Source organism: Lactuca virosa, chromosome 5 (genome assembly GCF_052849685.1).
Source record: "Lactuca virosa cultivar CGN04683 chromosome 5, Lactuca_virosa_CGN04683_v6, whole genome shotgun sequence".
Taxonomy (NCBI): domain Eukaryota; kingdom Viridiplantae; phylum Streptophyta; class Magnoliopsida; order Asterales; family Asteraceae; genus Lactuca; species Lactuca virosa.
In genome coordinates this window covers 190,887,451-190,904,028 of record NC_136430.1, presented here as the reverse complement: position 1 = coordinate 190,904,028, position 16,578 = coordinate 190,887,451, and the positions used below count along the sequence as shown (strand labels likewise).

Sequence of the window (16,578 nt, the reverse complement as noted above, 5' to 3'; positions counted from 1 at the left end):
GCAACGTTTGTATCTTAACATGTTTTGTAAAACTGATATCAAGTCTAGTAGTAACAATGTTTACCATGTTTAGTAAGTTCTACGTTCAATGTATGCTAATGATAGGAAAATATATTAAACCAAATTATATTTTCAAACACAAGATTTCTTGTGCTTTTACTTGTATACCCCCCTTAAAACATTAAAAGCTCGGAAAATATAGCGGTATGCACTCACCTGATTGTGAATGACTTGGATGAATGACAAAAGTAGGATGCTTGGTATGCTGAGTGAAGTCCCGAGCACAATACGGCCCTATTAAGCACATATAAACATGTATAGGCCTAGATTTAGTGTCTAAAACCACTAATGATCATAGGAAACACCCTTAGAATGTAGGAAACACTTGCAATGAAGTGTTAGAACCAAGAATGAGGGATGAAATGGAGTTCACGGCCAAACCACCATGGATTTACGGCCTAAGATGTGTTCACGGCCCATGAACACATGAAGGGTTCACGGCCCAAGAACACATGAACATTTGATGGGTTTACGTTCAAGTTCATAAAGATGGTGATGAAAATGATGAATTAATGGATGAATACTAAGCTCTTTACATGAATAAGATGATTAACAAGTGAAGAGGGATGAATTACTTACGTTTGTGGGGTGAAAAGAGAGCTTTTGTTCGATGATTCTTGAGAGAGTCTTAAGGAGTTTTCGGCCAAGGAGAGAAGAAATGAGGGGTAAATGAAGGAAGAACATATGTATATATATGGAGAGGGGTTCACGGCCTAACAAGGGTTCACGGCCGTGAACCTAGTTTGCGGCCGTGAACATCCCTAGATGATGTTTCCGGCTCGAATGCATTCCTCTAATCTCGAACTGACACTTCTCAACCTTCAATCCTTAAGTATACTAGGCTTAGAGACTCTCAAACTGATCCTAAACACAGTAAGACCGAAGCAAAAGCAAGTCTGACTTCCTATTGGTTGCGTTGACTTACAGGTAGAGATTTTGGGTTGTCACATCTACCCACAAGGATATAGAAGGGCACCTCAATCTGACCTCATGAAGTAATGCAGATCTATCCATAAGGTTAAAGGAATCGGAGAAGTCCACGGTAAGCATAGAAAAGAGACCCGTTATCGTGGCACTTACTCAACACCCTATTGGCGCTATGTAATACGGCCTCAGCGCCACCTGGTACCCCTACCCCAAACTGAAAATCATTGAGATACTTGGCCGTTTATTTACCAACACCTTTCATAGCCAACTTGGAAACCAAACGTCTCCATCTAGTGCCTACTGCAATAGTTCGTATTCTCTTGTCAGGTTTTAACAGCGATGTAAGAGGAGCAGAGGCAACAAATTCTTCCAAACTCGAAGGGCATCTTTCTCCTAGCCATAGATTAACCACAAATGTAATAGCACGTAGGAGGTCTTTGGCTATAACTGACCCTTCTCTACGAAGAGCATCCAAAATGTGTTAAGCTCTCAACCCGTCTCTCCCATATGAGGTTCCTTTAGGGAATGATTTAATGCCCCCAAGGACATTGTAAATATCCACTATAAGGGGAGGTTCTGAAAACATGATACTTGGCATGGATGGTGGTGGTATGTATGGATGTTTATTCTCTATTACCTTTGTGGTATCACCCTCGTATGGAGCAACCCCCTAGGAACATAATACTTTCACTGCTACTGTGAAATGTCTATCTACAACCTAATGGAGACATTGCCTGGTATTGGTGTTGCCCAGTGTTCTTTCCTACTGAATGTACTCTTCTTTTTTGCCTTGTTGCTCCATCCTTGCATTGTCAACCAAGTTTTTAACAAGCTTGATTATACCGTCTTATGTACCCCAAGTAGCTAATACGCTTAGGATATTACGATGTTGCAAGGACTTCCTATTCCCAGACTTACCTTCTTGCCTATTTTTACTGAATAGTGCACCTAGGAAGAATTAACAATGCAACCCACGCTTCAACGGACCCGAGATGAGCAACCACCTTGGAAAGGCTTGTTTTCAAAGCCTGAGAGAAAGCTATACAACAGTTATGAGAGATGTTTTTTACTGTGGTGATAGATAGCTTAAAAACACGATCAAGGAGCTGAGTATCCAACACCAAACCCTCATTGAGGTCGGCCTCCGGTTCATTAGATGGCGACTTTTGAATACAAACAATATGTCCGCTCATGTCATCAACCCCATCATTAAATTTAACAAGACCATCAGAGTGGGGACACGAGCGCATGTAGACTCATGTAATCCCCACATATTCATTGACCAAACGTCTTCAATGTTGTCACCACTAACATAAACAATCCCCTTACTTCACCGTTCGGGCAACAATGGAACCCCTGAAAGGACACGGCCAAGTTCCGCTCGTAAATGTATGAGAAGACGCCATGAGCACACAAACAAAGCTTATTAAAGCCATAATGTGAGGCTCGAAATAAGAAGCAGAAACCCAAAGTAAAATGTAACACTCCTACAAAAGGTTGGAGTGCAGAATGAAAAATAACACCAGGAAGAAAGTCTAGATCTTCTTGAGTCCTAAAATGATTGCAGCACTTGAAAACCTCATTTAGACATTTTATCGAACACCTGACAGACATAAAAAAAAGTGTGATTTGCACCGATGAGACTTGATAATTTAACCCATGTTGATTGAAGATGATAAACTAAAATTCTTCGTGTTGCGTCCTTGAGCAACTAAAAAATTTCTCAAAGTATATTCTAATGGGAAGGCTGAAGGACTAAAAAATTTCTCAAAGTATATTCTAATGGGAAGAGAGGTATGTTGACTTGTATATTTTTAAACGACAGGTTATTGCTTCCAATCAATCGATTAGTCTGATGCTATTTTACGCTTGTGTCTTAGATTTGCTTCAATTGGACTTTTATTATTGTGTTATCGATTGAATTTTTTTTTTTAAAAGGAAAGGCACACAGCCGGCGACTTCTACATCGGAACATGAATCGGAAGTCTTCACATGTTAGAGCAAGTACGATTTCTTTATTATCAACTTATTAACAAAATTAGTCCAAACTATGTAAAAACATTATCCATCCACAATCACATCATAATACAAAAATACTACCAAACTATACTCTACTTCAAGGTCATCTGTCACATATTCAAATAATACAAGTCTTACATAAACCAAAACTACAAAGAACTCGAACTCGAAGAGGGTTACAAAGCCACAAACCCTTTTTTATTTTATGTTCAAGTGATACAATTAGACAATTTTCTAAGGCCATATATCAGACACACAGCTTCCAGCATCACTGCTTATACCATTCTTGAAAATGTCCGCATGGCCCACCATCACATGCTGACCTGGCAAGGATAGTCCAGGGTGGTCATCCCCACGAACAGTTATGGTTGGTGACACATTTCCCATTCTTGACATGTTTTGATTGTTGAAGAGTTGAGGAGTTGTTAGATGATTCTGAATAAGGTGACTAAGACTTGATGTTAATGAACCCCTAGCTACCATATCTTCAGCCAGCTTCACCTGTTTGAAGAACATCATGTACTTTTATCAAACACTAGTTTGAAAAAATTGGTGGATCTATGGAGGTTTATCAGTTTGGTAGAATGATTTGTGTAACTAAGTTTTTATCTATGGATAAGTGGTGTAAATGAACACATATTTGTTAAGTTTGTTGAATGAGAGGTACTTATTTAGGAGATGGTTATATAAACATCAATGAGTATTGTGGGAAAATGCGAGAGCTAAATATGGAAAACAAACTCTAAATGATGTGCTTTTTGATTTTGACTTAATCGGTTTAATGAAGATATAACTTAATCTAGTAAGATTAAATACCTATTTTATACAAAAAAAATTAAGGTATATATGGGTATAATAACGTATTTTACATAAGTGTATTTCACGCATTTTCACATAACTACGTTTTTATAAATACATATTTAAAATTAAAAAAAAAAATTGTTTTTATAAATAGGTATTTCGCATACAAAAATGTTTGTAAAAAAATTGTTTTTATATAGAAAAAAGAAGGCTTTTTACGTGAAAATATGTTTTTTTTATATAAATATGCTTTTATACTGCAAAAAAAACATATTCAAAACAAAATTTTGAAAAAAAAAAAGATGTAAAAAAACTAAATTTAGGGTGAATACGTAAAAAAAAATTGAAATCTGGGCCAAAAGTGTAAATTTTGAAATATAGGCCAAAAGTGTAAATTTTGAAAGTGGGATGGTAAAAGGGTCAAAATTAATATAATTCCCGGTTTTTGGGACTTAATTGAATAAAAAATATATATATACGGACTAAATCGATGTATAAGGACTTTTATGGAGGATATTGTTATTAACTTATTATGCTAAGACAATGTAAATATGTTGCTATTATGGTAATAAATTGTAACTACATTGCTATTATGTGTAAATAAATAAATAATGTTCTTATTATGGTAACAAATGTAAAAATAATAAATTGCCTATATTGGTAAAAAATAGTGAAGTACATTGCTATTTCCTAATACATACGAATATAAACCTTATTATATAATAAAAATGTTCTCAAAATAAGAAAAAAAAAAAAAAAATTTACCTTAGCTCTCAATGCTTCCACATCTGCCTTGAGCACTCGATTGTTGGTTGAAGCATCTTTGAATTGTTGACTAGCACTTGTGAGTTGCTTGAACAAAGTTGTGTATTCTCCACGCAGTTGTTCCACCTTAAAAACACACACACACACAACTTTTAAATCTTGCAATTTTTATAAAAGGGTTTGTGATAATTTTTCAATCTTTTTAAAAAAAAAATTGCATACTTGTTGCTCAAGTTCTGTTAAATGATCTTGCTTTCTTTTTCTTGAACGCCTTGCAGATTCTCTGTTTGAAACCATTCTGAAATCATAGAAAGTTTAATAAATATTTGTGTCATTAGTTATATCAAATAAACACTGATTTATAATTTCAATTTATGTCTACAATATTCATTTAGTATTTGTTGTTGAAAATGTGTAGCTTTTGAAAAATGTATCTTAAACATGTGTGTGAAGCCTTGTACTCCAATTGACATTCGAAAACTAGATCATTAGAAGGGTAAAAAGGTCATTCACTTACATTAAGTCCAAAAAGATAATCTCAATGTATAGACTATAGAGCACTTATCCATTCAGCACTTCACTCATACAACACTTAACAGAAAAAAGAATGACTTAATAGAGAAAGTCAAAACTTTTTACCATTTTGCCCTCAATGTAAACCTCTTACCTCTTAAACCGTTTAACATCCATTTGATCATTACTCTGTTCACATTGACCTGCTTCAATCTCTGTATCATCATCATCTGATTGTTCATCATCACTTGTTGCCCCAATCACATTTATTGGTTTTGTAGCTGAAGTTGGACTCTCAACTGACAAATTTACACATTTGCCCTTGATTAAGCTAATATAGTATACCAACTTCAAAAGGGTCACGTTTCTTTTAATGAATTAATGGAAATATTACTTTGTTAGTTTCTATTTTTCTTTCATTTCCCCAACTATGTTGTCATTTTCTCAGATATTTATTAGCATCAATTATACATATAACTTTGGTGTGTGAAATTTAAATGAAAAAATAAATATTTACCACAGATTGAGGATTGGGAATCCATAGTCATTGTGACACTAGAATTCTTTGAAGTGAGATTTCTTGACCAAAGAGGATTCCCTGTTATTCCACCATGACTTGAAAATCTATTTACAATATCCTGTAATCCAAAAAGTAAAGAAAAAAAGTGTTTTTTTTAACTTAATGCAGAAAGAATGACTTAATAGATTAAATCGGCTTATTGAGTCCTATCTTTTTACAAAAGGACCTCATTTATGGATTCTCAGCTCCTTAGACACTAGAGATAAATGAAGTTATGAACAAATGAGAAAAAAAAAATTCAATCTTTCACTTTTCTTGATTCTAATTTTAGATTTTGAAAAGATGTACAGTACTATCAATGATCAATCTCCCACCTATTAATGAAAGCAAAAAGGGAACAAGTAACAACAAAATTTACAAAAGAAATTTTCATTTACCACAATTGATAGTTTATTTGCCTAAACATAGCTATGGATCTCTGATTTCATTTCAGATTTAACAAATATCACACATATGAACAAATTCAGAAACAAAATCTTGAAATTTATGGAAGAAAGCCAAGAAAAAGGTAAAAAAACTATACCCAATATGGATCTAAATGATGTTTATTATTGTGGTAAAAAAAGATTTGATCTTTTAACCTTCATGAAGCTTTCTTTTTATCTTCTATCGAGTTCTATCTACTGTTTCATGCTAATTCTTTAATGGAAAACGGATCAAAATAGGAGCTCCATTACCCTCAGTCGCCACACCAACCACAATAACATACGTACAGAAACCAAGTACTGAGTAATTATAATATTGATGTAAAGAACAAATGAACAAGAGGGTAGCTCTAATTTGGGGCCTACATGTCGACAATCGAATAAAATATTCAAAAATGCTGTGTATGTGACTGTGTAATAGAGACAGATAGAGTAAAAAATAAACCAGATTTCTGTAGAGAACAGCGAGATCGGGGGAGCAACCATCAGCGGCATAACTCTTACAATCGTAGTCACCGAATACGACATCGTCAACGGCGGAGAAAGGATCGCCCCGGTGATCAGCATCGGCAGCCATGGATTGCTTTAATAACTCCCCGATATCGTAGTCAGATAAGGTTCTACTCATGGGGTTGCACATGGATGAATCGTTGAATGGTTCTTCCTTTTTGCTGTGAGTGAAATTATCCATGATAATGTGTGTATAACAGTGGATGCAATGAATCAAAGACCCATATATAATCTTTGAAAAAGGTTGGATCTTTCCGGTTGCTTCACCTCTAAGGATTTGAAGAGGTTTGGTGAAGTATTATATGAAAAAAGTTGGGAAGAAAAAGGTCGGAAGAAGACAAGCTTCAACTGGCTTTGTGAAAAGGGAACTACAAAGACAGACAGTGAAGTATAATATTGTGAGTAAGTTACATGTTTGGTCCCTGTTATTAGCTTCATATAACGCCTTTAGTCCAAAACATTCATTTGTTGCACTCTTTGTGAACTACTTAAAAAACCTAAGGACACGTAGCAGACCGTGACGTAGTAGTAGCATGAGGATCAATCTCTACCGAAGGCGCGGTATGGTGTAAATTATGGTGGACAAGATCCCTACGACGTAAGACTAAAGAGTGTGGCTAAAAGGGACAAGATAATTTCATTTGTTGTGGACGTTGTTGTTGTTTTGCTTGTAGGCACTCTTCTGTTTATAAAAATCGCATTAATCAAAGGCAACTTTAGGAATTGATCTAGACTGGGTTGTAACCTAAGGACATGGTGGAACAACAAATGGATATTTTTTTTGGGTAATTAACTTTATAAAGGGTGACCTTCAAATCACTAACTAAATCAATACATTGATAGATGTCAAACGGAAATTCTTAAGTTACAAGTTTTTTTCACTACGAAGTCTATTCAAAGAGGATAAGTTCAACAGCATAAACTATATTCATTGATTTCAAAACTTGAGAGTTGTGCTCAATTTTGTGTAAAGCTACATGTTATTAACATGAGGAACATGTTCTTGAGGATCCTCCCGTTTAGTCTAAAATGGTATTAGTGAAGAATATTAAAGATGGCTCAACAACTCAAGTGAGGTGGCCCGCCTCATGTCATACACAGGGGCAGACGCGGAATTTCATAGTAGGTATTGTCGGTGGCAGGTCAGGGGTTGCACAATAATAGAAAAAATAAAATATTAAAAAAAATCGAATTTTTTTGCACTGCGTACAGACAGGTCAGGGGTTGTCCGTGCTACTATTGGACACCAAGCAAAACCACCCCTTAGCTCCAAAAGATGTTGAAACATCTTCATGTATACATATCAAACAACTTAAGGACATGTTCTAAAGAAGGATTAGGGAAAGGAGATTTGAGACCATGAAATTCATAAAGGGTTGCAAACTGAAAGATGGAGTTAGCGTCTGTACTTACGTCTTGAAAAATGAAGGCGTACATTGACAATTTGTGGAGGTTAGGCTTCCCTCTAAGTCTGGATTTATATATATATACACACACACTCATTGTCATATACACACACTCTCCTTAGGATGAACAAGTTTCACATACTTTAGACCGGAATCTAGATTTGGATCTGTAAAATCGACAATCAAACACACACAAACACATTATTTGGGATGAACAATCTTCGTGTACTTTAAATATGAATCAGGATATATAAAATGAAACTTGAGCATATCCACAACTCTTTTTCTATAGATTCACCACCATAAATCACCCAAAAAGATAAAGAGAAACAAATACAATGCAAAATTTTCTTTGAATCGAAATCTAGATCTGAATCAATCGACATTTTCATTGAATATGAACCTCTATAACTTGAATTTGAATAGATCGGTAAGGAAGCTGATTTATTAATCTTGTTAAGATGAACGAGGATGATAAATAATTCGGTTTTGTTAGGACGAATGATGATAATGTTCGATTTTTAAGTTTTTGAGTTTTTTTATCACCAATGACAAGAAACTCGATTTTTGGGTTTTGTAGAGAATAAATTTAGATCTTCATTGTCAACATGTTATGAAAGAGATAAAGTCTCACACACACACACAAAGAAACTTGATCTTCATCTAGTTCATGTCCCGAAATCCTGAAAAAAAAAAAGTTGTGTGGGAAAAAGATTGGGTAGGTTTTTTTTTCTTTTTTCAATTATGAAAATATTAAAATAGATATTAAAAAAATGAAATATGAATTAAAAGGGTATAATAACCATTTTAAATTGGTCGAGGACCAAATCTACCAAAAAAATATTAGTTTAGACAAATGATGCAAATTGAAAATTATTTGGATGGAATCCATAATTTTTTCCAAACCACAAGACCAAATTTATAGTGTTCTCTTTTTTAATTAACTTGTATATTGAAAAAAAAAAATTGAACTACTTTGAAAAAAAAATTTAACTACTTTTTTCTACGATTATTCTTTTAACTAAAACAAAGCTTCATGAAGTTCATACATCTAAATATATATATTTCAAAATGTTGTTAATATATATATATATATATATATATATATATATATATATATATATATATATATATATATATATATATAGGTTTAGATTCTATGGAAAACAAGAAACCCTAAAAATCATAAAAATGCATAAAAAAAATACTTAGACATCACAAATCTTTTTTTTTATTTTATATTATGAATTTTCGCAGCTTTTTCTTTATTTTCGCTGAAATTTTTTTTGAAAAAAAACCCAAAAAAAAAATTAAAAAAACCAAAAAAAAAAAAAAGAATCGATTTTTTTATTATTTTTTTCAACGATTTTGTAAATAAATCTGCGATTTTTAGGTAAAAAAATGTCAAAAAAAAAAATATTTGTGATCTCTAAGTATTTTTTATGCATTTTTATGATTTTTAGGGTTTTTTTATGGTTTTTTTGTTTTCCATATAACCCTTATATATATATATATATATATATATATATATATATATATATATATATATATATATATATATATATATATATATATATATTGAAATTCCAAATAATATTATTGGTTTTTAAAATAAAAGATATAGTGGTCACTAGATTTTCAAATAAATATATTTGCAAAATTCAATAAAATAATTTATTTCACATACTAGCATTTTTACCATTATATCATGTACATGAAACATTTCTTTATAGAAATAGTGGTTTGTGATGTCCTTCGACACTTTATTTGTGTATATTGTCATTTTCAAAAAGGTCTAAAAAGGTATTCAATTCAACAATAATCATCTTTTAATTCTATCGCTTCAATGTTTTTCTAATTAGATAAAAGCACTTAAATTGTCAATTATGGCACGGGCTTGAAAAAAGAATGACAACAATCACATCATTGTGCTCATGAATATACGTGAAAAACATATGTTGAAGAACATGGTACCGAATCAATTCCAATCAGCATATATCGGCTCTCGAGTTGGGTAAAAGAACAAAACCGAGCATCAAACTAAATACAAATATATGGTACCGAGTATCAAACATGTTATACAAATATGGGAAATTACCAATAAAGATAGCACCAAATACCGATTTAAGACATTTGATAGTACTGAATTCCGAACCGATTATACAAATACGATATCGATACTGGGTCTGGTCGTATCGGGATTTTCGATAGTATTGCACCCCTATATTTATTAGCTTGTTTTAGTGATAATATATTTGTTTTGCTCACAAGTTAAAATTCTCATTTTCATAATCATGTTTTATGCGATAATACTTTATTGAGAAAATAAAGAAATTCTCCCTAATAAATAAAGAACTTTTTTGCCACATGTCATTCTCTAATGAGTTTTGATACTTGTTATTTTGTGATAATTTTTAAATAAATAATATCCACACGTCAATTTATGGTTTTTTCTAATTTTTAAAATTAAAAAGCCAAATAATACTTATAGTTATATATGTAAAGTATATCAAATGAAATAAATATTATACTAAATTGCAATTAATATGTTTCTCCATTCCTTATTTCAAAATTTTATTTTAAAAAATACTTATTATTTACATTTTAATATTTTATTTTTTTAATCAGCACGTGTAATACACGGGTTTTACACCTAGTTTGGTATAAATTCGATATAATTTAAACAAGATCAACAAAATTATGCTAAAACTTTATGGGAAGAATAATAAGACCTGAGCGAATTTGAACACTTAGTTATAAGGTTTATAACATCATCAACAAGATGACATATTTATAACAGTGAATTTGAACACTTAGTTATAAGGTTTATAACATCATCAACAAGATGACATATTTATAACACTCCCTTTTGATTACTTGAGTTCAACTTTGATATACTGGCTCATTAAAGACCTTACTAAAGAAAATTCAGTGGGGAAAAACTTTACCGAAAAGAATAAGAGTGGTGTGTAGTTGAATCCCCCTTATTTAGACATTTGTTACATTACATGTTATGCACATCTGTCGCATTTTGATGCTATATACATGTTTTCTAAATATTATAGTAGGATGTGTCTTGCATAAATGTTTGTTGCATTGTTATTGGATTGAACACCTTCTATCTTAATTTTAATGTTTATTATAAGCTCTTAAGTGTACTCAAAAGACTTTATAGGTATTTGTTTTCCCTTGTCGCCTTTGATATTTACTTCTTTCATCTGAGTGACACGTGTCGATCTTCATAAATTAATGTTAGACCTTTATCCTTATTTATTCCACATGAAGTGAAAATAATTTGTATCATCAATCTTAACCATGTACATTCTCTGTTAGATTCATTTAAAACAATTACTTCATCATGATTTATGGATGTGGCAAAAAGTGTTTTCTATTTAGATCACAAAGAAGTTGTAGCACCTCCGTTCATGAATATATGTCAAGTTTGAGATTTAGCTTTGTGAGGATCGAGAAAACAACATGCATCTCCATACCAATTAAGCCTTATTTTGAAGTGTTGTTATAAAATAACCCAAAATCAGTAGTTCCACAAAGGTATCGAGACATATGCTTGATCTCGTTCCAATGTATTTTTGTTGAGCATGAACTAAAGCTTGCTAGCAAGTTTTCCACAAAAGAAATGTCAGGTCGAGTACCATTGGTAAGGTACATAAGAGCCCTAATTGCATTAAAATATGGTACTCCTGGACCAATAGCTTATTCGTTTTCTTCATATGGGTGAAATGTATCTTTGTTCGTATTTAATGATCTAACAATTTTGGAGTGCTTAAAGGATTGATATTGTCCATAATGAAACATTTTAAGACCCTTTCTGTCTAATATGACTGATGTATAAGTATTCCATTAGGCATATACTCAATCTGCAAACCGAGACAATAACCCATTTTTTCCAAGGTCTTTAATTCAAATTCTTTCTTTAAAAGTTCAATCACTTCGAGAATTTCTTTATTCACCCCGATAGTGTGTAGATCGTCAACATAGACAATTATGATGATATATCGGGATTTTGTTCGTCAAATAACCACTTAAAAGATTGTACCACATGCGTCCAGATTGCTTTAATTTGTATAAAGATCTTTGAAGTTTTATAGAATACATTTATTGGGGTGTTGTACTTCATGCTTCAAGCATTTTAAATCCTCCATGTATGTTTATATAGATATCACTATCAAGTGATCCATACATGTAAGTTGTAACAACATCTATATGACATATTATTAGATTTTCAAAGACTGTTAAGCCGATTAAATATTTAAAAGTGTTTCAACAACCCATTTTTATTTTTCTAAATAAAAATTGTTCTATCTAATCATTTATTTTGGTGTAGTATACTTGGGATTATAGGATTATAACATAAATAAAAATTGACTTAATAAATAAAAGGAATAACTAAGTTTTTAAAAATAAAATTTTAAAGTGAATTAATAAATTAATAAGGGTTCAAAATATAAGTTAAATGAAGAGAAAGCAAACATAAAACATTTCAATGTTTAAGGGTTAGTTTTGCCAAATCCCAAAGCACCAGTAATCTTAATGGTTTTAGATTTAGGGTAGGAAGTGACATTATAAAAATCCTAGGGGACAAAATGAAAATATGAAAGTGAGTATTAACGTGAAGGAAATAGGTTTTGGAGGAGGGATACCAGCATACTAATTTGTAGGGGCCAAAACTATAAATTTCAGTTTTCTTGAGATACAAGTTGAATTAAGTCGGGATTTTTCTGGATTCTGACCAAGATCGTTACCCTAATGTTCCTCTACACACACACACACACACACACACACACACACACATATATATATATATATATATATATATATATATATATATATATATATAGAGAGAGAGAGAGAGAGAGAGAGAGCCAAGTTCTTTTAAGAACCAAAAGATTTGTGAGAACTTGCGAACACATAATCAACCCATCATTTTTTAACACCAAAAACACCAATATTCTCTAAATGGTGCATCTAAGCCATATCTAAGCTCAAAAAAGATTTGACGATTTTTTATTTTTATTTTTTGGTTTTTTTATATGATTGTTGATAAGCACAATCAGCAGTCATATTGACTGTTGATGCTGATTACCAATCAATATTCCATATGACTACTGATTGTGCTCACTAGCAGTCCATATAACTGTTGATTGTGCATGCATACAAATTTTAAAAATAAATAAAAAAAAGTGTCAAATCTTTTTTTAGCTTAGATATAGCTTTGATGCACCATTTGGAGAAGATTTGTGTTTTTGATTTTGAAAAATGATGAGTTGATTATGAGTTCGCAAGTTCACACGTTTTTTTTACTTCGCACAATAACTCAGCCTTATATATATATATATATATATATATATATATATATATATATATATATATATATGTGTGTGTGTGTGTGTGTGTGTATTGAGGTAAGTTTGATTGAGAAAATAAAAAATATTGAGAATGGGGGAATCATTCTCAGCAAATCATTTATTTTTGCCACAAAACCCTCCATCCTACCAGCGAAAATGGGAAAAGAATACATGTGTGTTTTCAAACCAAACATGTTTCCTTAAACTATGCTAATCATTACCTTAATATATGCTAAAACATAGTTTTTTTGTTTTTTCTAATTTTTAAGGAGCTATTTTTATTGAAAAACTATTTTAAATATATCAAAAGTCAAACTTTTTTATTCTCTATAAATAGACATCTATATTGATATAGTTTTAAGATAAAATAAATTTTTTTATAGTTCAACTCTCGTTATTCATAAGTGAATAAAAACAATTTAGATTTTTATTACAATACTGTTATTCATAAGTGAATACAAATAAATCAGATTTTTATTACAATATATTCGTTAATCACTTATGAAGAAAAAGTATGTTTAATTTATTTTATAATTTAAGTATCATTCATACATGAATATAATATGTAATAAGCTTTTTACAGTTTGCATCAGCTCTCGTCACATGTTATATTTACATCAGAATAAAATGTGTATTAGCTCTCATTACAAGTTATATTCATATATGAATAACTCATTTATCAGAATTTTGTTACAGTTCATTTGTTATTCATATATGAATAAGTTGTTCGAATTTTCAAAACACTGTCTTTTATTAATATACTACTTATTCATATATAAATAAAAAATAAACTGTAACAAAAATATAATAAATGATTTATTCATATATGAATATAACATATGATGAAAGTTAATACACGTGTTATTAATATATTAATATAACATGTGACGAAAGATGATGTAAATATATATATATATATATATATATATATATATATATATATATATTTTAGGTAAGAAAACTTTATTTTGTGTCATATAGATATATGAATAATAATTAAACTATAAAAAAAATTAAGTATATGTTTTATTCATAAGTGAATAACGAATATACTATAATAAAAATCTGATGCATTTTTATTCACTTATGAATAACGAGAGTTGAAACTATAAAAAAATAAAAATTTTATTTTATCCTAAAACTATATCAATATGGATGTCTACTTATAGAGAATAAAAAATTATGAATTTTGATATATTTAAAATATTAAGGTAATGATTATCATAGTTTAAGGAAACATGTTTAGTTTGAAAACACACATGTATCCCTTGTCCATTTTCGCTGGTACGAGCAAGTGTTTTGCAGCAAAAATAAATGATTGTTTGATAATGATTCTCTCATTCTCAACATTTTTTCTCAATTGAACACTTATATATATATATATATATATATATATATATATATATATATATATATATATATATATATATATATATATATATATATATATATATATATATATATAAGTTCAACAGATCGAGAACCACGTTTATAGTAGCGAACCAACGAACTCAATAACATTACTGGATTGACTTGAGTTAATCGATAATAGCAAAAATCTTACCAGAAGGGTAATATACATTCTCGTGATTCTATCTAATGTCTTAAACAATTGGTTCATCTATTGATTCTTGTAGATTGAAATCACAGGATCGTCCATGAAAATTATTGAAGTTTCAAAAAATCTTTTTAGAAACACATTTTCTTTCAAAAGATTATCAATTCCTCAGTTTGAGTTCAGACATACCTGAATGTGTGCCTGAATCCCTCAAACCAAGGTTTTGATACAAACTTGTAACGTCCCAAAATTTATGAGGTAAAAATTTCATTTTTAATTGAATGAAAACATCAATTATCTTTTATTCAAATATTAGATAGTATTTCATAATAAAACAATCATCAGAGAACAATTCCAAAATCATCAAGTTGCGGAAAACATAGGTGGATGCGTTGCGATCAACCCAGGCCCTTCACTTTTGTAGCAATATGTTATTTCGACTTTATGTAATAGTATATATATAATAAAAGGAATTTTTTGTATACTATGTACATTTACATATCAACCCTCAAAAATGAAATGTTAAACAAACTTGTTTGGGATGAACATAATGGTAGAAATCGTGTCAAGGATTCCAAAAATATAAATAACGCCCATTTCCGAGTTATAACGAAGAAGTTATGACCTATCGAAAATCCGCGATAAAACCGGCAAAACACTGTTTAACGTAAAAAGTGAATTTTCAATAAAATGCTTTTTAACCTTAACTATCTAAATGAAATTTATAGTATACGTTAAACCGAGAGTGTCCATAAAAAAACGCCAAAATCTGACTTCATATGAAGAAGTTATGATTTTTCTAAGATTCGACATAACAATACACAGCTAAAAACTCGAAATAAAGGTCGAGTGATTTTTAGCAGACGCAATCTAAACGAGACTTGAAGATCTCGTCAATAGTAGTAAAACGATAAAAAGACAGACGAAAACGGACGTCGGATGAAGAAGTTATGAATTTTTAACGGACTTTTCCTGTCCCAGCCTGTTAAAAATATAACTTCAAAAATAAAGTCAAAATTAGCCAATGAAGTCTTAAAAAAAGTTGTAGAGCATGATCTCACCTACGAGTGGATATAAAGACCGTCGAAAAGGGAGTTCGTATGCAAAAGATATGAATTTTTGAAGTTTTTATATAAAAATAAATAAAAATTCGAGACTTATCCGAGGAGGTACGCCCCACGTAGAGGCTTACGCCCAACATACTTCGCTTTGTACGCCCAGTGTACTTCACACGTATGCGACCCAGAGCCAGCCACGCCGACCCTCCGTCACCCAATTCTCGCATGCACGTCATGCAGGCACACTAGCTCCGACGCGTAACCCATAGGCTAGGCACGTACGCTACGCCCAACGTACGCAGCGTACGCCCCGCGTACGAGGAGGCTTCAGCCTCCTATAAATAGGAACCGAGACCTCTGGTTTTAAGTGCCAATTTCCAACCTCTCTCTTATATTCGCTCACTTTTAAGCCTCTCAAGACTAACCCGACGCCCCGGTGACATATCCAAGCTCTAACGAAAGCCCGAAGCCCCGAAATTCTCGAGAACCTAACCTCTTTCCAGTCGAAGTGTTGCACACGTAAATCCTAGCTTTTCATCAAATCATCACTCTTACCAAGTGAGTTCATACCCCCGTATTTTCATAGTTTT

At 31.6% G+C, this 16,578-nt stretch overlaps 1 protein-coding gene across 3 annotated transcripts; it reads right to left on the bottom strand.

Annotated features, from left to right (window-relative positions):
- Positions 1–3,099: 3,099 nt before the first annotated feature.
- BZIP9 (basic leucine zipper 9) lies at positions 3,100–6,972 on the bottom strand. Of its 3 annotated transcripts, none has more exons than XM_079051125.1 (6): positions 6,536–6,972; positions 5,603–5,723; positions 5,240–5,384; positions 4,795–4,870; positions 4,573–4,698; positions 3,100–3,507 (listed from the first exon to the last, which is right to left on the bottom strand). In XM_079051125.1, the coding sequence occupies exons 1-6, from the start codon at positions 6,779–6,781 to the stop codon at positions 3,241–3,243; spliced, it is 981 nt and encodes a 326-aa protein (XP_078907251.1). In that variant the 5' UTR covers positions 6,782–6,972; the 3' UTR covers positions 3,100–3,240. The 3 variants fall into 3 exon arrangements, with proteins under 3 accessions (XP_078907251.1, XP_078907252.1, XP_078907253.1); XM_079051126.1 differs by lacking the exon at positions 6,536–6,972 and adding an exon at positions 6,343–6,387; XM_079051127.1 differs by lacking the exon at positions 6,536–6,972 and adding an exon at positions 6,247–6,380.
- Positions 6,973–16,578: the final 9,606 nt, after the last annotated feature.